The following is a 23,220-nucleotide window of genomic DNA, read 5'->3' on the forward strand; positions in this document are numbered from 1 at the left end:
ATTTGAGTTAATATATGCTACCAAAAGTGTGACCGTTGTTATTGTTATATTTGCTTGCAAGGTGAGCGGATGTGTTTTTGTTAGCGTAAAATTATTAACAAAGTAATACAAGAAATTGTTGAATTATTTTGCCTCTTTTTTTTATAACATTTAAGGATTTCAATGTTCGCATAATTCAAATCAGAAACGTGTGTGATTTTGTGTAAAAAAAAGGCAAGAGATTGCTATGCCTGGGGAATTCATTTATCAATTTTAATATATGTATATTTTTTCAATGTGTATATATATAACTATATATCTGTCTATATGTAGATAAATATATTTACTGGCTAAGTTTTTAGATGTTGCTAAAACAAAAAGAAAATAAAAACTTCATTAAGCCAAAGTGCAAGAATAACAGAACTGTGTGTGAGTTTCGCTCTCTCTCTCTCTCCTTCTCTATCAAGCGAGTTAGTTTGTGTGCAAGTGTGTGTGTGGGTACTCCACAAGTGTGCCTGCATATCAAAATAAGAGAAGAATGTGAAAGAAAAAAATAAGAAGAAGAAGAAGACAAACAGAGGCAGAAGAAAAACGAGCACAACACACCCGCCCTGATGGATTTTATTTCGATAATTTTATAATGAAAACTGTGAAACTTTTTGAAGTCAGTGTTATCAAGTGTTAGAGTGTGTGTGAAATAAACGTATTAAAGTGAAATTACGTAAGAATTCAATAATATTCTCCCTGCAATTTGACCAACAAAAACCAAAAAAAAACAAGTAAAATAGGAAATGACCATAAAAACGTTCGAATTGTCGAACAGATTGTGCTCCGCGCTCTTTGATGATTTCATTCCGTCCCAATGACGACACACACGCTCACACACACACACACACACTCAAACAAACCGAAGCAGTCATCCAACGGCGAATCTGTGTGTGTGTCTGTGTGTTTGTTAAGTTTAAACAGAAGAGAAACAACAAGAAGTACAACATCCCACCCGCCCCCTTCTTCACCCTCCCCACTCTGTGTAAAAAACTTGACGATCATCAAATAAATGCCACAATTTTTTTTCTCTCTTTTTTTTTGCTGATAATATCTTCTGTCCCTGTCTCTCCATTGCCCCCATTTACAATTTCAATTCGCGCGCTTCGCTTTGTTCCCATTTCCCCTGCTGTGTCATGAAAAAGGAGTCCTATTCGAATCACTGGAAAGAGAGACTCCTCCGTTTGAAATGGGTTTGCCTTGCTTTGGTTTGTCTTTTTCGTTTTCTAGTTCGCGGGGGGAAACTAGTACGCCCACAGATTGCGTCTCGTATGTATTTGAGATTATGTAGCGCAGCAGCAGCAGATGCTGGTTTTGTGGGCGTTCCAAATTGCGAGGCCAAAAACGCTACAGTGGAGACCCATGATGGGGGGCAAAAAGGCGGCATGACAGGGCCAGCCAAACCATTTGAAAGTCTTACAGTGAAACCTCAACGGATGAACTCTTAAGCAGATCTCTGGATCTCTTATGCTTTGGTTTGTGGCGCCCCCAGCAAGCTGCATCTGTTTGTGCCACACTTCACTCCACTCCAATATATATGTACATACATACATACATATACCTACAACGCGTGGGTTGTTATATTTAGACTTCAAATTCATTGATTCATACACAGATGTTTGCACACACACACACACACGCACACGTGTGTGTGTAATGTATGTGTTTGTGTTAGGCCTTTAGCATTTGTTCAGAGAGTTTTGTGCCCTCTGGGGCAAAAAAAGGAATCCAATTTTTCTGCTGGATCAGATCTTTTGTCTTGAAAGCAATTGCATGCCGCACACTTCAGTTATTCAGCGTGTGGACGGGGGGAGAAGAAAGGATTTCAAGTGACGTAAAACTCTATCCATGGGTGGATCTAGGGAAAAGGAGGGTGCGGGCTCTAGTCACCCCCGAAATATAGTTCTCTCAATTAATTTTGTCTTTTAAGGGCTCTCATTGCTCCAAACTAGTGAGTCTTTGAAGTGGTCATGTTATTACCTTGATTTTTTTATTAGACCCCGAGCTATTTTATAGATAGCTCCATAGTTTATTTAAACCTTTAAAGATCGTCAGGGTGATTTACCTGCTTTGGTTCGTGATTACGACAAATTGGTTGGATTATCAAGCGATTTATATCTGTAATGATATGAGAGGCTTTTGCAATTCTTAGGAGCGTTTTCTTCTTCTTTGGGCCACTATATTCCTTCCTTTTTAAGATTTTCAAACAAAAACAAGTAACACCTCCTTCCCCCTTTTCAGACTCGGCAATTTTGTGGTAAAAATGGTTTAGTAGCTGTTGCAATTATTTAGTAATGCTTTTAGTATTTAAGGGTTTAATCTACACGAAAATCTTAAATTTGTATTCCTTTTTTGGACTTTGTCTCTGGATTTATAGATCCACGGGGAAGGCTATAAGGGATTTCAACCCATAAACTGCTAAATCTTCAATATCCTAAATCGATTTTCTCTCTAATGATCGTTTTGCTCCCTAAAATGTCAAAATTTAACGGCCTAGATCAGCCACTGGACTTATTTAACTTTTGTCACTAGTAAAATCAGTTAGGTCATTCAGTTCGAAATTCCTTTTTTCTTTAGTAAATGAATGATTCCATATTATTTATATTGTTTATGAATAATCACTGAATGACAATGAACGAACGAATGAATCGTTAGCGGAAGAGGTTGCTGACGACGACGTTCAACACTTGAGGCACGCCATGACTAAGCTCCCGGAGGGGGATTCGCAGAAATGTAGAGCGAGGGGTTCTCTGCCCTCATTGATAGGGCGAGGGTGCCTTAACAAGGAGAAGTCTTTGTTATTTTTGATTTCCACACACCCAGGCCAAGTCGAATGGCCTTTGTTTAGAGTCCTGTTCCTAACCGAAGACCCAGCGAGAGGGAGAGAAAATCCATGGGTGTGACTCTCCCACTCTTTCTTCCTTCCTATCTTTCTCTTTCTCTCTCAACAAGTTCTCGCCCTACGTCAATTTGAATGAAATTGAAAATTTTATGAATTGATGCCTTAGATATAGTAGGCAACTATCTAAATACTCTATAAAGAACTACTACAGTGAAAACTACCAAGGACAGACAACAATTTTGGCTTTAAAAAAAGAAAAGTTTATTTGTATTAAATTACTTTTTAAAAGGGGTTCAAAATATTAAGGCAGAATAACTGACAGGGTATTAGGGATGGTCAATAATGCTCCACCCATAATGAAATATATATAATCTATATATATACCTACACATACATACATACATATATGTATATGTCGTTGTTGATTTTGTGTGTCTGTGTGTGTGTTTTTTATTTGCCACCTTTGCTTAAGGCCCGTCAAAGAAAAAAATATGAGTCATCTGCCAACTTGATGTTCATTTCATACGAAACAACGATGATTGTACAACAATAACAACAACAACAACAACAACAAAACAGACTAGTGAGAGAGAGAGGAAGAGAAATAAAATTAAACATTGAGGCAAACAGCAGCAAAAATACAACAAAAAACAACAAAAACCTGAAACACAGATGTTTGCGCTATTTGTTGATGATGATCAGTGGCGGACTTACCTTATGATTATAGTAGGCCCGACTGGTTTGGGGCGTATAATAAAAATGTTGAGAAAAATCCAGAAAAATTAAATCGTAAAGACTCTAAATTTACTAAAATTACTAAAATAATTTTATCTCATCTTTCATTAGGCTTGCCAAAACATAAAGGAAATATTTCTTAACTTAAGATTAAAATTGAGCAAAACTTTTCAATACTTTTTTGGAATTCGTATTTGAAATATGTAATTTACAATCAATTACATCAAGAGTCGCAAGTATTATGGTAAACATAATTACTTTAGCTGTCATACAGTGCGTATACGTTATTCCAATGATGGGTAAATCCGTCACTGTTGATGCCATGATAATCATGACGATGACTGAGACCGTCCCCAACCTAAGAAAGTAAACTAAACAGAGCATAATAAATATACACACACATACAGTAAATATACAACTAAATGTCTACAATCAGAGTATTCACTGTACTTGAATTGATAAAAAGAAATATCTCAATACCATGGAATTTTCAAAATAAATGAAAACATTTTTTGGATTACTAATAAAAATAAATACCAAAAAAGATTAAAAATAAGAATTACTTAAAAATCACTGACGAATATATTTATGACTAAAACGTGACTCAATGGCAAATATTTTGCAATATTTAGACTTGACATTACAATATTAGTTGAGAGTGAATCAATAAAACTTGTATACGATCAATTATGGTCAAGAGTAAGCGCTATCTCTCTCCCTCTTCCTCTCTCTCTCTCTCTCTCTCCTTCCCCTCATTCACTTTCATTAGAATCATTTATTCAATTCATTTAAATTCAGTGTCATTTAAAAATTGAATATCAATTTCAATAGAAAAAAAAGAACCTATTCCATATTTGATAGCCATTGAAAGGAGAGGGAGGGAGAAGGCTTTTGAGGGCAAACGAAAAGGGAGAAATACCTGAGAGAGAGAGACAGACAGAGAGTGTGTTACAATGTTTAAGTATTCGGTGTTTGCATTTAAAATGAATGAATTTAATTATAAAATTACAATCTTTTAATTTTTATTCATTACAGTTTCACGCACCTTCCCCACACGATAGTCCCCCCATCCCAAATTGATCATCGCACCGCCAAGGGAGCGAAATAGAAAGAGATATATAAATATATATAGAAGGAGAAAAAGAGAACCAGCAGATCGTTCACAAAATGTTATATCTGACCATATTACTTTGTGTGGTCAGCAGTTTGATAAACACAAATCTGGTCAATGGCCAATTGGCTGGCAAATTGGTGCAAAATCCATGCGTTAATAAACCAACCTGCCATGAGTGCATACAGACCCAGAGCTGTGCCTGGTGCATGAAACCGGATTATGGTGATCGGCCGCGTTGTTTCCAGCACACATCGCCCATAACATGTCCCGAGGAGTTTGTGTGGAATCCCGACACATCGGAGCACATATTGATCAATCGTAATCTAACATTGGCCAGCGGTGGTGAAGCCTGGTCTGGCGGTCAATCGATTGCCGGTGGCTCCTATGAGAGTAGCTATCGCCAGCAGAGTTCAGCGTCGGGCTCCTATGCGGCATCGGGGGGCTCCTCATCGTCATCGTCTTCGTATGGTGGCGGTAGTAGCAGCAGCAGCGGATCATCAAGCAGCTCAGCTGGCTTTGCAGCTGCTGGCGGTGAAATAGTCCAGATTAAGCCACAGCGTGTTAAACTTCAATTGCGTATCAGTAAGCCGAAATTAACTAAACTAGAAACTTTGATAATTAATGTCAAATTAACTTTTACAGATCAAGTGCACAATCTAAAGGTGAGCTATTCACAGGCTCAGGATTATCCTGTCGATCTTTACTATTTGATGGACTTGTCCAAATCCATGGAGGATGATAAACAAAAGCTATCCACATTGGGCAATACATTGGCCGAAACGATGCGTGCCATTACATCGAATTTCCGTTTGGGTTTCGGTTCATTTGTCGATAAAGTTCTAATGCCCTATGTCTCAACCATACCTAAAAAGTGAGTAATACTTGTTCCCATTAAACATAATAATAATACCCGAATTAAGTTAGTCTAATCAGTGATAAGAAAACAATACAAAAATTTCAAGTGATTAAGACTTTTCTTCTACGAAAGGAATACAAATTCATTGTTAAGTCATTATTTAGTGTTAGTCTTAGTTTGCTAATGATGATGAATGGATGCAGCTGAATAATTAGTATTAATTAATTAATTTACATGAACAAAAACATCTCAATATACAAAAACCAAACCAAAAAATCTAACGAATCAATTTTGTCTAACGCTTTTTTTTTTTTTGATTCTTTTCCATCCATTGGCTCTATTAATTAAATAAAATATAAAAACTGAATCTCAAAGCTGTCATCAATGCTCCATCACATAGAATTATGTTAATTGTTTGATCATTTAAATATATACATATGTATTTCTATCTTTACCTTATAACTAACTGAAAATTATTTAATTCCAAATTACAACGATAAAATTCTACACCGTGTTCACCAACCACAACCAATCAACAACAATACAACCAAATCATGCATACAATTTTATATGAAATTCAAATATATATATATATATATTATATATATATATGTGATATATGTAAATTTGTGTGTTTAGGCTCGAGAGTCCTTGTACTGGTTGTATGGCTCCCTATGGTTACCGCAATCACTTGCCCCTGAGCAATAATACCCAAAGCTTTTCTGTAAGAGTCAATTAATAATTTCAATCAATCAATCAATCAATCAATAATCATATTAGTAATAATTGTAAAAGCACATCTATCCATGTATATCCCTTCCTTTTGTGGCTCTCTCTCTCTGTTTCTCTCACATTTTCTTTTCACTTATATTCTATATATGCTCAATGTTGTTTGGTATATTTTATTTACACACACACACACAATCAAACACACATATACACATACATATATGCATAATCATAATATTCTTTCGTATATCTGTTGTATCCATACATTATCTTTTAATCATTATTTATATTATCGATGTATTTATTATTTTAAAATCAGTATATATATATCTTTAAATATACACCAAAATATATATATATACATACATATATATGCACCTATATATATATCATAAGCATTTGATTCAGTGTGCGTACGAGTGTTGTAAGCTTTAACATTAATTCAATTCAATTTCAATAATTAGGCATAAACATTTTTTTAAAGACGAAATGAATGTTCTAAATCATTTAGATCAGTTTTTAATGGTAAGGTAGAGGCGCTAGAAAACTGTATCTAAATTAATTTTAGTTTGGAACAGTTTAGATGGCAAGTTATTGGTTATTTAATCTCTCAATAGTTGAAAAGCAAAAGGATCTAAGTAATTTCATAGATCTAAATGCGATATACATGTACTAAAATGTAAAGGGCTTATTAAAAATCGTATTTTCACTTGATCTAAATGTCTTAGATCACATTTAAAATTAAAGTAAAGGTTTAATCACTTTAAATAGTTAATAAAAAAAAAATGATCTAAATGCTATAAAAGTGGTCTAAATTTCTTAGATTACTTTTAAAATAAAGCCTGCAGTGGGGAAAAGGTACAAACACTTAATGAAAAATGATCTAAATTTAGTAATCTTCTTAAAAATCCAAGTTTTAGTTGTTCTAAAACTCTTAGATCACTCTTAAAATGAAGTATGCAGTTGGAATAAGTCAAATTACGTTATGTGGTTGATAAGTGAAATGATCTAAATGATATTAGACGATCTAAATGCTATAAACCTGATGAAAATTTTATTTCTTGGTTGATTTAAATCTTTAAAAAAAATGTCAACAATGTTTAGAGCTCTAAAGCACAACTATTACACAAGCACAACTATTGTTTCAAAAGTTGTTTTTAAACAATTTCAATAAAATGTTTCAATAAAATGTTGTTGCTATTTTAATTAATCTAAAGGCATTAAGTGAAATCTTTAGATATTGATTTAAATTGTTTTTAAAATTTGAATGTTTATGCCATTTTTTGAAATCTCTATTGATTGGGTGATTAGTATATATATTTACATATATCGGTAATTATATATGTCTACTATATGTTGCACTTGTATTATCTCTTTCTCTCTCTATCTCTCTCTCTCTGTCACTTTCTTTTTACATATATGTCGTAAATCTTAATTTCTATATATATATATATACCTACATATAATTACAATTATGATTTTTTTGTATTATTATTTTTGTGTTTTTCTATTTCTCTCTCTCTTTCTCATTTATATTCTTATCACTTTGTCACACTATGTCACCTTATTATCTATATCTATATTTATCTGGCCTGTATAATCTGGTATAAAAACTGAAAAATTGTTGCTTGTTGCTTGTTGATCGATCGCTCGCAATATCGATACAAAATCCAAAATTTTAGTCTGGTGGAGCCTTGTCCTAAATGCGATGCTCCCTATGGCTATCGTAACATCATGGGCTTGAGCAGGGACACATATAGATTCTCTGTAAGTGTTTGTTGTCATGGCCCAAAAGAAAAAAGAAAAAAACCAACCCATAACCCATTAAAAACCAACAAAAAATGATCATGTTCAATTCTTGCTTGTTAATAATTTGTTTATTAATTTCTTCACTGTTCTCTCTTTTGTTGGTTGTGCATGTTTCTTATTGCTTGCTGCATGTTGCATGTTGCATGATGTTGCTTTAAGTGTTTATGGTATTGCCTCTTTGCATGCTTTTACTAATCATATATCTATTTAATTTCCCTCACTAATATTTCCTTTACAATTCCTAGGCACACCTTTTCTTTATACATACATACTTGCGAGTGATTAACTCGTCGTATGTACATATATATTATTCTATTGATTATTTGAGTCACAATTTAGTCAGAAAGAAAACCTTCAAAAATTTTGCTGATAAACTTATCAAAATAATTGTTTGCAGTTTTAATTTAAACTCTCTCACTCTATCTTTCTCTCTCTCTCTCTCTGTCTCTCTCTCTCTCTCTCTGTCTCTAATCTTTAGATATGAGGACAACTGCCTCAAGTGGTAGCAGTTTTTTCCCATTCGAGTCGAAACTGAATGCATTTTAACGAATATCTATGTATATTTGAGATGTGTTTCGAATTGATTGGCCTAATTGTTTGTTAGACAAATAACTGATTCAAATATTAGAGCAAAGACAGATAGTTAGTTTCTCCTTTTTAACATTCGAAACATGACTTAAACTAATTTACTATCTGTGTCTATGTAATATGAGAACCCATGCTTTGATCAAATATCCTTGAAATATTGAAATATTGGTAGCCCTAATGTCTTTAGCCTTTCAAATATCATGAAAGGTTTTATTTTTGGAATAGATAAACATTTTACTCGCATTTTTCTAATAAAATGTTTGTTATATTAAGCAAATTTCTACTCTTATTTAACCTTTTGCTTATTGATTTATGTTTTCTATTCAAATTGAAATTCAATCTTTATGTTCTTGTGGAACAAATTAAAATTGGCTACTGTTCATTTCATTTTTGAATTCTTAGAACTATTTAAGACTTAAATATTTCAATGTTTACAGCAAGAATTTTGAAGAAGTTTGACTATTTGAAAGTTAGATGTTATTAATTTTATATTTTAGACACTAAATGTCTCAAAAAAATGATTCAAATTATAAAAATTATAATATATTTTATTATTTCCTCACGACTTATTAAAAACAAAAAGGACGTTAAATCCTTGTAACTCTTAAGCTTTTCAAAAATGGTTCCAAAGTTCTTTTAAGAATTTCTGTTGAGGTTTCTTAAAATGGCAATGACGCCTAGAAGTAGGCAGTGACTTTTATCAGAATCTCATTTGAGTCTAAAGCAGACTTTCTTTAGACTTTGTGACTCAATTTGAAAAACAAATCTTAATTAAATTGCTTAGTCTAACCAAACTAAATCCAAAAATTGGAAAAGTGTGTGCTCCAGCTTTCTCTTTCTCCCTTTGCCCTCTAACATCTCATTAATCTCAAAAAAGAAAAAGGAATTTCCCTCCACTTGCATGCCATTTTCGTGTGTGTTTTTAATACCTAGAAACATTTATTTGATTTAGTCCATCTAATCGCTTTGTTTTCTATCCCTCCTTCTGCGCTCGCTCGTTTGCCCAGAGTGAGGTAGGCAATGCTACTGTATCTGGTAACTTGGATGCTCCCGAAGGTGGTTTCGATGCCATTATGCAGGCAATCGCTTGCCGTCAACAGGTTGGATGGCGCGAACAGGCCCGTCGTCTGTTGGTCTTCTCGACAGATGCTGGCTTCCATTATGCCGGCGATGGTAAATTGGGTGGTGTGATTGCCCCAAACGATGGCGAATGCCATTTGGATCCACGTGGCCAGTACACGCATTCGACCATTCAGGATTATCCGAGTATTTCGCAAATCAATCAAAAGGTCAAACAGAATGCCATCAATATCATATTCGCTGTGACTGCCAATCAACATTCGGTATATAAGAAACTATCGGGACATATTGAGGGTTCATCGAGTGCCATTTTATCGAATGATTCATCCAATGTGGTGGATTTGGTACGCGAAGAATATGGCGTAAGTTTCAACTCAGCTCCTAGTTAACAAATTTTTTAATCATTTGATTTCCCCGTTATTAGAAAATCTCATCATCAGTCGAGATGAAGGACAATGCAACAGGTGATGTGAAAATCACATATTTCTCATCTTGTCTAAATGGTGGACCCGAAATCAAGACCTCCAAATGTAGTGGCCTGAAAGTGGGCAATATGGTTAGCTTCACCGCTCAGATTCAAGTTCTGAAGTGTCCACCAAAGCGTAAGGACTGGAATCAAGTTATTCAGATCTATCCCGTTGGCATCAATGAGAGTATGGTTATCGATTTGGAAATGCTTTGCTCCTGTCCCTGTGAATATCCTGGCTCGAAAGGTTACCTCCAGAACTCGCCACGTTGCAGCGGCTATGGCACAGAAATGTGCGGCATCTGCAAGTGCGATGAACCGCATTTCGGCAACACATGTGAATGCTCCGTCTCCGATATGGGCTCTGGGGCAATAAACGATTCCTCCTGCCGTGCGGACAATACAACAAATGTCGATTGCAGTGGACGTGGCAATTGTGTGTGCGGTGCCTGCGATTGCTTCAAACGCACAAATCCCGAGGAACAGATCTCTGGCAAATATTGTGAATGTGAGAATTTCAGCTGTGAGAGGAATAAGAATCAATTGTGCTCGGGCGCCGATCACGGCACCTGCGAATGTGGTCGTTGTGTTTGCAAGCCCGGCTGGACTGGTTCCAGTTGCGACTGCCAGGCCTCTAATGATACCTGCATGCCGCCCACTGGTGGTGAATTGTGTTCGGGTCATGGTACTTGCGAGTGCGGTGTCTGCAAGTGTAAATCCACGGACGAGGGTCGCTATTCGGGACGCTATTGCGAGAAGTGCCCAACATGCTCGGGACGTTGTCACGAGCTGAAAGATTGTGTCCAATGTCAAATGTATTACACCGGCGAGCTAAAGAATGGCGATGATTGTGCCAAAAATTGCACCACCTTCACCCCGGTGGGTGTGGAAGTTGTGAAAATCGATGAGACAAAGGATGAGCAATTGTGCGTGTTCTTCGATGAGGATGATTGCAAATTCACCTTCAAGTACAGCGAACAGGGTGAACTTGTTGTTCATGCCCAAGAGAAGAAGGAATGCCCACCAAAAGTCTTCATGTTGGGCATCATTTTGGGTGTTATAGCCGCCATTGTTCTGGTGGGTCTTGCCATATTGCTGCTCTGGAAACTTTTAACCACCATTCACGATCGTCGCGAATTTGCGCGATTTGAGAAGGAACGCATGAATGCCAAATGGGATACGGTAAGTTATAGATACTAATCAAGATCGAAATTCTTTCCTTATTCAAATAACAAAACTAGAACAAAAACAAACAAGAAAAGCTAGCTCAAACGATTCTAAATCGACAAATTGTAGAAATTTGAAACTAACGAGTCAAATGGAAACAAAACGAGAACGATTAACGAGTAACAATCGATTAAAAATAGAAAAAAAATAAACAATTCTAATGATTTCCAATAACGTGTAACGAGTGGTAAACGCTCGTTTGGTTTTCAATCTAACAAAAGTCTGTACTAATTCCTCTTTTCTTAACATTCTCTTCTTTTCGATTTCAGGGTGAGAATCCCATTTACAAGCAAGCGACATCCACTTTCAAGAATCCCATATATGCGGGCAAATAAACTGCAAAGGACAACAACAACAGCAACTAATAATAACAAATTCATTAGTGAAAATAATTATCTATTGCCATTTGATTGGACCTGCCGCCCCGTAATACCGCCCCCCAAAAAAAACAAAACACCCCGAATCCCACCCCATCCCCACCCCCTGCAAATTAAGAGGTATCCAACCAACGAAAACGACAGACAACAACAACAACAACAAAAACAAAAGCTGCTTTTGCTAGGTGCGCGCGCGTTGAAGAATTTTGTTGAAACGATAATGGAAGAAGGAGAGAGATGAGAAAAGGAGTTAAACGAAAAATTAAGGGACAAAAGGATATAAAGACTTTATTTATGTATTCACGATATATCCTATGCTTGAACAAAGTCAACTGCCATTGAAACGCGTTCTAAACTAAGTCAAATTTTTATATATATACAGAGAAAACCGAAAAGAAACACACACATATTTACATGTATACATTTATATATGCAACATTTTAAAAAGCAAACGAATTGTGCCTTGCAATATATATATATATATATATATATATATATACATATATATAACCGATTTATATATGTATGTTTTAGACTTTATTATACAAGCTTCCAAAATATGTAAACAGAAAGCCAAACTAAATACAAAACCAACTACAAACAACAACAACAACAACACGCACAACAAATGCAGCCAACAAAAGCAACAACAACAACAACAACTAAATGAACAGTACACCGAATTGTGCCTGTTACTTACAATAACAACAACAACAACAAATTTTCTATTAAACAAAAAACAAAAAAAAGAAACTTACTTCGAGCGATAAATTAATTAATTTTGAATTTAAGAAAACTTTTTTTTGTATCAGTTTCTTTATGATTTTCTTTTCATTTGTTTGTATTATTATTGTTTTTTTTATTATTTATTAATCTTATGTTGTAGTATACTAAACCCTGGCAAACTGTCTTTAATCTATCTAACTAACTATCTAACCGTCCGTTCAAGTGAATACTTTGACGTTTCGGCGAATAATTTTGTAAGTTTTAGGTAACGAATTGTCGAACTGTTGCGGCTATTTTTGTACTTTAAAAAATTGGGACTCAAATGACAGAAAAATCTGTATTTTTTTTATTTTGCAGGGGTAAAATTTTAGAATTATAGAAACTGCGGCATGGCCGATGATGGTTAGAGCCTCTGTTTTTGGCCAAAAAACAAACGCAATATAGCCATGTATTTTAGTAGAGAATAACCCAAGATAGGGGCGACGGGACGCGGGGAGGGTAAATAAAAATGCCAAGAATTTATTTAATGTGTCCACGAATAAGAAGAAGATTTCACCTCCACCCACTTCACACAACTCTCTTTCAGCTCCAACTCTCTCCCTCTCTCTCTTTAGCTGCTCCTTCTACTTGTTTTTTAATTTTGTATAATTTTTTTCTTCTGATTTTTAATGTATGTGTGTGTGTTTTTTTTTTTTACTTTCTATTCTATTAATGTTTATTTTAATATCTAACTTTACATTTTACTATTTAAGCGTATTAACATTTAAGCTTTTTTGTAATTGTTAATTCTAAAACAAAAACAAGTAGCGACTGCGTTTTGCTTTTTTTTATGATTTTGTTCTCTCTTTTTTTTGTATTATTTTTATAACACAAAAACGAAAAACTCCAAAAATTTCTCAAAATTGTTTTCTCTAGATTTCTTGGTTTTTTATATATTTTTTTTTTGCCTGTTTAGTAACTTTTTGTCTTCTTTCGTATCCATATTGATTATTAATAGTTAATTAATATTACTATATAAATATATATAAATTTATATATATATTTTTGCGATTTGTACTGATTACTGATTAACAAAGCAAAAACAAAGTGGAAGCTGAAATTTATAATGAAAAAAGGAAAAACAAAAAAAAATACTGTTTGACGCTAATTTTAGTGAAAATAATAATAATAAAAAGAAAACATAAAATACAAAAACAATTATATTTCATCTTTGTCATTACTTTGGATTGGAATTAAGTAATTAAACTAAAATTAAATTACTAAGGGAGAACGAATTTGGTTTGGCTCTTAGCCAAATGGTTCTACTTGAGGAACAGACAGATAGATAATGGACAAAACGTTATTGGAAAAACGACTTACATACATGATAATCGGAAAGTTCTTGGAAAATGTAGAATTTGCATTCAATTTTGTGTTGCGAATGTTTATGCCGACTCTCTTCTATTAAAAACCTAAGCCTGAGATGTTCTTGTTCTTCTAGTGACAAATGAAATCGTATTCGAAAGTCAGAAATCCATGAAAGAGAAAGTCCAAGAGTCACCAAATCACGCAAAGAACCTTTATCAAATTTGGTATACAATTATTTGTCATCAGTATCTATAGGCCTAACAAATTTCATAAAAACTAGACGAAATATGACCAAGTTAGGCCTAAAAACTAAAAATCCCAAGACCAAATTTGTCCATGGGCGACGCTAAATTGCTCGTTCGGGTAAGAGTGAGTCAAGATACCATGAGAAAATATGTAATTCAAACTATTAACCTAACTACAGTGGTGGACAGTAGATTAGCGGGTTTTGGTTTTTTTAACTTTGAATTACATTTTCTCGGCTCCCAAGTACTTTAATACAAAATGTGGTTTTCAATAGTTTGTTGATAATTGTATCTAGAAATTGACTCGTAAATGTTGTCTTGCCAGCTTGCGATGGGACTAAACGAAAAGCCCCTTTTTTTAGCTGGACAATAGTTTAGTGCAGTGTTTGCAAAATCTTTAATATTATAGTTAGTCATGTGTATTCTTTCGAGTAGATCTAGGTAATCTAAGATAAACTGCATACCAAATGCATTTGTTTTGGGTCCAATCGATATTTTGACCATTTTTAAAAACTAGGTAAGCAAAATTTCCCACAAATTCTCCAAATCTCTTTCTTTGCATGCTTATATTAGGGAAAATTTGTATATACTAAGAGCACTAGCACTATGTCCTTTGGTTGAGACAAAAACAACATTCTAGGCAGGATCCTCGTTGTTTAGACAACTCATCTAACGAGGATTGCACCTAGATTACATAAATCTGAGTTTTTGAAAAAGAAACATTAACAAGATTTATACAGTTAGCTGAAACAATACGATCAACCCTCAACCCCTCCGCCATTCCATGATATCAAAATAATGCATATTTCATTTGCAAACAAAAATTAATGCTTATATTTATAAAATATTTATTTTACAATATATTCAACGGTTTTATCCTCTTTTGTTTTTCGTTTTGTTTTCTTCTCATTACTTCTGTGTTATGTTGTTGTATTTATATCTTTATTGTTTTCGAAACAAGTTTTTTAGGCGCTCTTTGTTTTTGTTTGTATGTTTTATTAAAACTATAAATTATATCCTAAGACAGGCGCGGACAGTGTGTGTGTGGCAACATTTAAAAAAAAAACTGATTTTTTATATATATCTGTATATATATTTACAATTTATATGGATGTGTATATATATATACAATATATTTGTATCCTTATAGTGCAACTTGAGCTCAAATGACTTGGAAGAATGGAATCAGGCCTTGGTTTGTTCAAAGGATAGACGAAAACAACCAACTTAAGTACAGTATATGTATATATATATATATATATTTATATAGAAAATAACAATGAAATATATATATATATATATGTCTATATATATATATATATGTGTGTATTGAGGTATTAAAAATTTGGATAGGACAAGGAGAATGAAATGAGAGTAGTTCGAATTCGTTCTCATTTCTCGACGATTTTTTCTATTGATAGAATTTGTAATATCTAAAAACAAGAAAAAAGTTAGGACTTCCAAGCCAAAACAACACCGTATAGAAAAAGGTGTAAAGGTGTGTCTTCGTTGCAGAAGGATAATGGGGGGGGAGGGAGGGATATGTCCAGATTGTCTTTGTCATCGTTTGCCATTACAAAAGCTGAGTCAAGTTTCTCTCTATTTTAGGGTTAATGAAATATCAAATCGGCATCGGGTGCACCTTTCTGATGTTTGAACTTGTGTTTGTTTGGCTTCTGGTAATAACTTTGATTAAAATTACGCTGCTGCGGTGGCAACAATGACTCCTGATAATCCTCCTCCTCGATCCGTTCGGTTATGTTGAGTGTCAGCCGTTTCACTTTCTCCTTTTCCTCGCGTATCTTTTGCTCTTGCAATTTCAAATTGATGGCCAAATGGGAGTCAGATGGCGCTACAAAGGATTTGAATTGCTGTTTGCCACCTTTATTCCCTCGCACCATAAGTACAAATTGCACAGCACCTGAGGAAGAAGGTGATCCCGCTCCCGAACCCGCTCCCCCACCACCACCTCCAGAAGAAGTGGATGCAATGTTACTCGTCGTAGTTTCATAATTTCCATCAGACGATTGAACAGCAGGTGCAGCCGCCGAAATAGCCCTAGTTGTTCCACCTGTCGCCGTCGTGGGACCACCATCCGCCTTTGAGATCTGTGCGGCATTGCTGGAACTGGAACTGCTGCAGGCCAAATGATCGTAGGGTTTCCTCAATTGTCGCGCCATTATGGGAACTGGTATATCCTTGACAGTGGCCTTTATGGGCTCCTTGAGACGCTCCTGATACGAATCTGTTGTCATTTTCTCATACATCTGCTCAAATTCTAGATCCTCTTTGGATTTCTCTGGCGGTCCCGGAGTTGGTGGCAATTCCGTTTCATTTTCCGTCCAATCGTTGGCATTTTCGGCATCTAAGCCGGCTGCCAGCCGTTCACGTGGGTGATTCGATGAGCATGTGTCTTCATCAGTTGCCTATCATTAGAATCAATATACACATAAATGTAAAAACAAATTCCACACATAACGTCATAACTTACCGCCTCATCCACTTCGCTGACCTCACTATTGGTGGCCAATGATGCATCTTGGGAATTGCTATTGATATTCTTCAATTGTGGATACAATTTCTCTTGCAGCTCATCGATGGCATCTTTGGCCTGCTCCAGACTTTTGTACAATTTCAAATTGGGCTTCACAGTGGCCAAACAATCACGATACGCATGATCGACTAGTATGGGAAATAAATCTGATGTATTTTCCGATTTCGTAAACACGGGATGCGATTTTTTGAACCAATAATAATGCTGAAAGAACACCAAAAAATAATCCAATCTTGCAGTTTGCAAAATTGACGTAAAAGAGAAGAAAATCATTAGAAAAGAACAGAAAGTTTCGTTAGCCTTGCAAATTTATAACACACAAATATTCATTCGATTGGAATAAATCTAAAAGAAGTCAAAACTGATTAAAAGTGGAAGTCTTAAACAAATCATCAAGATGAATCATGGCTAGAGTATTATATTCTCTTGTGTTTTATAGATTTATTCAATGTGGATAAATGCTTGAATCTAAAAGAAGTCGAAAGTGATTACAACTCATCAAGATGAATAGTGGCTAGAATATTATATTCCCTCGACAAAGCAGTCATTTATGATCAGAATATGAGCTCATTTATGTCTATTTAATTAAAAAAACAGTTTTTTTTTTTTATTAAAAATGATCTAAAAATCAGGGTGCCAACTAAGAATACCTCCTGAAATTCATTCATGATCGTAACTAAGCTTTTCTGTTTGCACGGATATCTTGGATGGCAAGGATATATGTCGGACTGTTGTGGTACTCACTTTTTGCGTGTCGCTTGGCTGGTGAAATAGGGTCCACAGGTGTCCAGCAGCATGCAGGCCAATTTCAAACGAAATAGACTATCCGGCGGATCCAATGGCGACACAATACTCTGATCTCTGACCACACCCAGCGATATGATCAAATATAGAGTATTGAGTATATGTGTCGATTCGACCAATTTGTAATTGTACATTTCACCCAAATATTTGGCCATCGCAATGCGACGCTGTGACATCCTTGGCGAATGTATTTCGAGGCCAGCGCGAATATCCTCAAACACATTATCAATGATAATGGTAACGGCACGTGGTTGATATGAACTCAGACCCGATACCAAATCGGCCAGACATCGCACCAAAGGGAAACGTAATAGATATGCTTTCGACAGACATTTGATGGCATAACTACATATCTCTGGATCCTGCCAATTGATGCGACGCAACATCTTAATGCATCGTTCGACATTCTGTTTGCACAGCTCTTCGAATATCAAATGCCTGATATACTCATGCATTATGGGACGCGGTTGGAGTTCACGTTTCGAGGATTCCGGTGGCTTAACCAAATAGTAAACACTTTCGATTTGCGCCGAATGCCGCGAGTCCATGGCTGTGGCCGTTTTCAGGCGCAACATTTGATCGAGAAAAACGTTCATTAGGAGTCGCGAGTCCCGGCAATTGTACAAATAGACACCGCTGACCTCCACCAGGGCGCAGGCCATTTCAATTTGATGATGCTGGAAGTCACGTAGTAACATTTTCAAGCAGCCCAATGCATCGAATTTCTTGAAGAGACCAAATTTCACCATTTCGCCAATGAATCGGACAATTTTCACTTTCGATTCGATATTCAATTGATTCTTCTTTCGTATATGCCATTTGAATTCTTTGCGCAGCAATTCGGCCAAATCATTGGCCACATCCGTATTACACATATGGATAATGGCCACGAATCGTGATAGATATGGCAGGATATCCAATCTAGTGCGTTGTACACTAAATATCGTACGTGTTAGCTTCTTACGCTGTGGTTTCGTATTGAAATTCAAGAGAAATTCAATGGCCGCCGAATCGATGAGCTCCTTGTTGACACAATTGAAGAGATTCACAAGGAATATATCAAATTGCTGACGCAGCTGGGATTGCGATTGGCTTGGATTCGTTTGATTCTGCAACTGTTGGCGTCCCAATTCCATTAGAGCATTACCCATTTTAATGGGCTTCTGTGGCTGCAGCTGCTGCTCTTCGATCTCTTTCTCTATAATGGAATCGGATGCTGTTGATGGCGGATCATCTAAATCGTTTAAATCATCGGCATCAATATTGGCATCGATGGCCTCTTCGGTCAATTCACTGGGCTCTTCCATTTGCTCCAAATCGACTTTGGGTGCCGAGAAATTTGGCAAGAATTGTCGTAAATCTGGTAAATCCGTATAGAAGGCACACGTCTCACTATCACCCCAGGGATCTAATGTACCAAAGGTGGCACTATCCAGCATATTATCAATGACAGTGCCCGGATTACAACATTCCGTCTCTTGAGTCAATTCTGGCAAGGGTTCACCCAATAGCTCAGATAGCGATTGAGCCGATGTTAATAGCTTATCAAAGCTCGATTGCATCATTTGGCATTTCTCACGTTTCTCGGTAGATATCTCACCTTTGCACTCCATGGTGCGACGAATATTCTTTGTCATATTCATCAATTCCGACTGCTCGGCCAGGACATATTTACACAGAGCCTTGAAATAGTTTTTCAACATTGAGCGTAGATTCGATTGCTTATCGCTGGGCAGAAATTCGGATTTTGGTATTTCTACGCCATATTTCTGGGCCAAATTGAGCATCTTTTGGGGCACCAAGCCGGCATACTCTTCGCCACAGTGTCGACAAAAGGACAGTATAATCGATAGATTACTATGATCATCCTTATCCTGGCCAATCAATTGGACCAGCACGATGCCCAATTGGGCCAAACCTGGCTTCATGTGTATCACACCCGAGCTGACGAGATCGGCAAATAGACGCAAATCGACACGTAACTTGCTGGCATTCACTATCTTCTCGGAGGCCTTCAGACTGAGCGTCTTTTGCCAGGCCTCCAAGAATTGGCTATCGAAATCTGCATAGGTTGAGTGCAATTTGGAGGCCAATGTCACCACCGCCGGCACATCGGCCATCTTGAGCTTGGCCTCGGAGAGGGCTGTGCATATTTCCGATATATATTTACTTAAATTCAAGGCGGATAACTCTCGCAGCAGTGCATCCAATTGGCTGGCCGTAAATAATTTCAATTTCTTGACATACGCCGTATTCTTCTTCAGACTCGAGTCGAGCCGGGCAAAATACTTCTCGCCGGGTAGCTCAAAATTGGAATTCTGTTCTCTCAGCTGCCGTTTGTGTTCGATCTTCTCATGAAGTTCCCGGACGAACAGTTGCAGTTCATCACGTTCGGAGATCTCTAAGGCGGCTGCATCGCCGCCGCCACCAACATCGACTGTTGTTGTTGTTCCATCTTCTGTTACGCCAGCAGAGGATTTCGCGTCTCCATCTCCTTCACCATCGCCAGCCTCAATTGGTTTTGTTGCTGTTATTGTTGGTGTTGATTCAGTCTCGTTGGATTCGGCGGCTTCCTGCATTGTGTGTTGTTGTTCCTTGTGTGAATGTTGTGTGTGTTTGTTGTTGTTGTTGTTGATATTCGCTTAGTGAATTTCAGATATTGAATTGATTCGTTATACTTTGATGGCTTGCCGTATCAAGTTTTAACAAGGCAGCTACTTCGATGTTTATTCGAAATAATTTTTGACATTTGTTTTTCGTTTCTCATTGACATTGCTTACCTGCCAGAAGCAGTGTTGGTAAACACACGATAGTCGTTCATGCGATTAGTAATCGATAGTTAGAGTAGTTGCTTGTGAGCTCGACTATCGAGCTGTTATCGTTGGCGGCATTTGTCATCAGTTGGAATTGCACTCAACGGTTCGATGTTCATTTGTTCGATTCATCGGTTCGACGCTGCCATCTTGCTACAAAGTTGGCCGTTACTTTTTGAAATAAAAAAACATAAAACAATAATCTCAAAAAACCTAATACAAAAAAAAAACTAATATTTTTTCTTTTGAAAAAATAAAAAAACAAACAACACAACGAAACGAAAAATACCACAAACAAATACATAAAACATTTACATTTTCCCACCTTGTTTCTTTCTTTTTTCTTCTTCGGTCTTCTTTTTGGCTAATTGAAGATCAAACTGGATCTGAGCATGTATCAGAATCAGTTTATATATTCACGGGAGCGACGCCGATTTGGCCGTCAATGTCTGTTCGGGGATCACAATGAGCTGATGGTCAGTGTTCATCCCAGCGGACGTTTGCGATTGAAATACATTTTGGGCAATCCATCGTCAAGGACAACCCAGTTGAGTAGTCAGTTTGCCTTGTCGGTGATGACAACGGAAAATGTTACCCATGAGCAGCATGGAATGTATCACTATGAGGGCGGTTGGCCCAAAGAGGTCAACATCAATGATGAGGAGCAAACGCTGAGGCATCGCAAAAAAGTCGAACGTGATGATAATTGGGGCGAACAGCTCACCCAATTGATACGCACTGTGATGGCTGTGGGTGAACAGAATAATGCCATCAACATATATCAGGATTATTTTTCCGATCTCACCGTTGAGCTGGCCAATGAGAATCGCATGAAATATGTGGCAAGGGGCGTCAATGTTTTCCATGATATTTGGCATCCCTCCCGTCATATAACCAACATCGAATGGATGCCCAACAATGAGAGGCAGTTTATGGTTCAGTTTACCAATTTATATCGTTTGCTTCGCAAAAAGAAACGTCAGGTTGCCAATGATTATACGATGGGCTCGAATAATGCCTTCTATATATGGGATGTTAAGAATCCCCTGCAACCGAAACTTCATTACGATTGTCTGGATGTTGTGTCACGTGCCAAAATCTGTCCCAAGGATGAGAATAATCTAGCCGGTGGCACCTATTCCGGCAAGGTGTGTATTTGGGCCACACATGCCACCGGCATGCCCATACGTTCATGTCCTTTGGAAGCTGCCCATCGTGAGAAGACATCGGCTCTGTGTTGGGTCCATTCGAAATCGAATACAGAATTCTATTCGGGTTCCCTTGATGGGGCCATCAAGTACTGGGATACACGTGATTTGAAAATGCCTGTACATGAGTTACTCTTGGAAACGGAACCACAGGATCGTCAGGATCGTCAGAAATCGCATGGTGTTACATTTCTCGAATTCGAGTACACAATTCCGGTGCGGTTTGTCATTGGCAGCGATATGGGCTATGTTTTCGTTGGCAATCGCAAGGGTATGACTCCGGCGGAGACTTTACTTGGGAATTATCAACTCTTTGCCGGACCCATATGGTCAATAAATCGTAATCCATTCTTTGTCAAGAATTTCCTTATCGTTGGCGATTGGCGTGCCCGTATTTGGTCGGAGGAAAGTAAAGATGGCCCAAGTACCATGTACATTAAAAAGGATACCCAACTTACATGCGGGGCATGGTCGACGGCACGATGTTCGCTCTTTGTCACTGGCGATAAACTGGGAGTGGTTGACTTTTGGGATTTACTGCTGCATCAGAGAAAACCATTTTATAGCATTAATTTCAATTCAATGATAACCGATTTAGTTTTTCGTTCCGATGGTGAACTCTTGGCCATTGGTCTGGCCAATGGAGATTGTCATGTATTGACTCTACACGAGGCCATGAAAACAGCCACAGGCAAGGAGAAGGCCCTGATTGCATCGGTAAGCAAAACAAAGATCATATCCGTCCGACTGCCCTTTAGTCCATTTGTATTAAGAAAAACTTCTAGTTCTACTCACTAATCCTTGTGGCAAAGATTTCCCAAAGACTAAACGTCGATATATTTTAGTTCCCATATAAAGCATAAGTTTTAGATAAATAATTTTTTTTTTTATGTTTTAAGCGATTATTATGAAATTTAAGATTTCTAAGTTCCTTACAGTTTTAAATAACTTTGCCGAATTTCATTAAGATCGTACGACTATATTCTATAATTTCCATAGGTCATTACTTAGACAGATTAAGTTTTTTGTGGTACGTTGAGGTTACGGTTAAAAGAGTTTCTTAATTTGTCACTTCTAGGGTATACAAACTTCGGCATAAACAGAGTTATACCTTTTTTCTGATTATATAATCATATCTTCCTTTTTCCATGCACTTCATACAGATGTTTGAGCGCGAAATATCGCGTAGCAAAATTCTTGAGGCACGCGCCGAGGAAATGAAACTAAAACGTCGCACACATTTGATACTCGAAGAGGAACGTCTACGTTTGGAGCAAGACCAACATGAACCCGAATTGGAACTCGATCCCGATAATCCAGATCAATTTGTTGAAATGATCAAAGGGGATCCCGAGTTTCGAGCGGCCATTGCCGATGTCCAGAACACTATGCTGCAGGGTGAACATAAACGTTCACAACGTCACATAACCATGCAGCGTACTGTCTTCGAGCAAATGTATTTGGATAAATTGCGTCGGGAATCCCTTGCCGAGGAGGCACGCCGAGCCTCACCGACCCGTGCATCAATGGAAAAGCCCAGCAAGGATAAAGGCAAATCGAATGGCAGAAGAAATTCCAAGAATATCAAATGATCTCCCAGATATGTGTATATATATGTATTTCCATTTTAAATTCCTTCTTTTCTTTTTTCTTTTTCTTTGTTTTTGTCTCGCTGT

General features: G+C 36.9%; 3 protein-coding genes across 4 annotated transcripts; 2 read left to right on the plus strand and 1 right to left on the minus strand.

Moving 5' to 3' along the window:
* The first annotated feature begins 580 nt into the window (after window positions 1–580).
* Window positions 581–12,077, plus strand: LOC6648415 (integrin beta-PS). Of its 2 annotated transcripts, none has more exons than XM_002071139.4 (7): window positions 581–700; window positions 4,637–5,297; window positions 5,358–5,586; window positions 7,983–8,067; window positions 9,705–10,139; window positions 10,202–11,425; window positions 11,740–12,077. In XM_002071139.4, the coding sequence occupies exons 2-7, from the start codon at window positions 4,769–4,771 to the stop codon at window positions 11,803–11,805; spliced, it is 2,568 nt and encodes an 855-aa protein (XP_002071175.2). In that variant the 5' UTR covers window positions 581–700; window positions 4,637–4,768; the 3' UTR covers window positions 11,806–12,077. The 2 variants fall into 2 exon arrangements, with proteins under 2 accessions (XP_002071175.2, XP_023034771.1); XM_023179003.2 differs by lacking the exon at window positions 7,983–8,067 and adding an exon at window positions 6,211–6,295 and having other exon boundaries at window positions 583–700.
* A 3,472-nt stretch (window positions 12,078–15,549) lies between these two features.
* Window positions 15,550–20,323, minus strand: LOC6648416 (regulator of nonsense transcripts 2). The gene is made up of 3 exons (XM_002071140.4): window positions 17,464–20,323; window positions 16,657–16,951; window positions 15,550–16,591 (listed from the first exon to the last, which is right to left on the minus strand). The coding sequence occupies exons 1-3, from the start codon at window positions 20,100–20,102 to the stop codon at window positions 15,776–15,778; spliced, it is 3,750 nt and encodes a 1,249-aa protein (XP_002071176.3). The 5' UTR covers window positions 20,103–20,323; the 3' UTR covers window positions 15,550–15,775.
* Window positions 20,324–20,652: 329 nt separating this feature from the next.
* On the plus strand, window positions 20,653–23,176 carry LOC6648417 (dynein intermediate chain 3, ciliary). Its single transcript, XM_002071141.3, has 2 exons — window positions 20,653–22,261; window positions 22,708–23,176. Exons 1-2 carry the CDS (start codon window positions 20,729–20,731, stop codon window positions 23,134–23,136), a joined length of 1,962 nt encoding a protein of 653 aa, XP_002071177.1. The 5' UTR covers window positions 20,653–20,728; the 3' UTR covers window positions 23,137–23,176.
* The last annotated feature ends 44 nt before the right edge of the window (window positions 23,177–23,220 follow it).

This window comes from Drosophila willistoni (genome assembly GCF_018902025.1).
Source record: "Drosophila willistoni isolate 14030-0811.24 chromosome XL unlocalized genomic scaffold, UCI_dwil_1.1 Seg141, whole genome shotgun sequence".
NCBI lineage: Eukaryota > Metazoa > Arthropoda > Insecta > Diptera > Drosophilidae > Drosophila > Drosophila willistoni.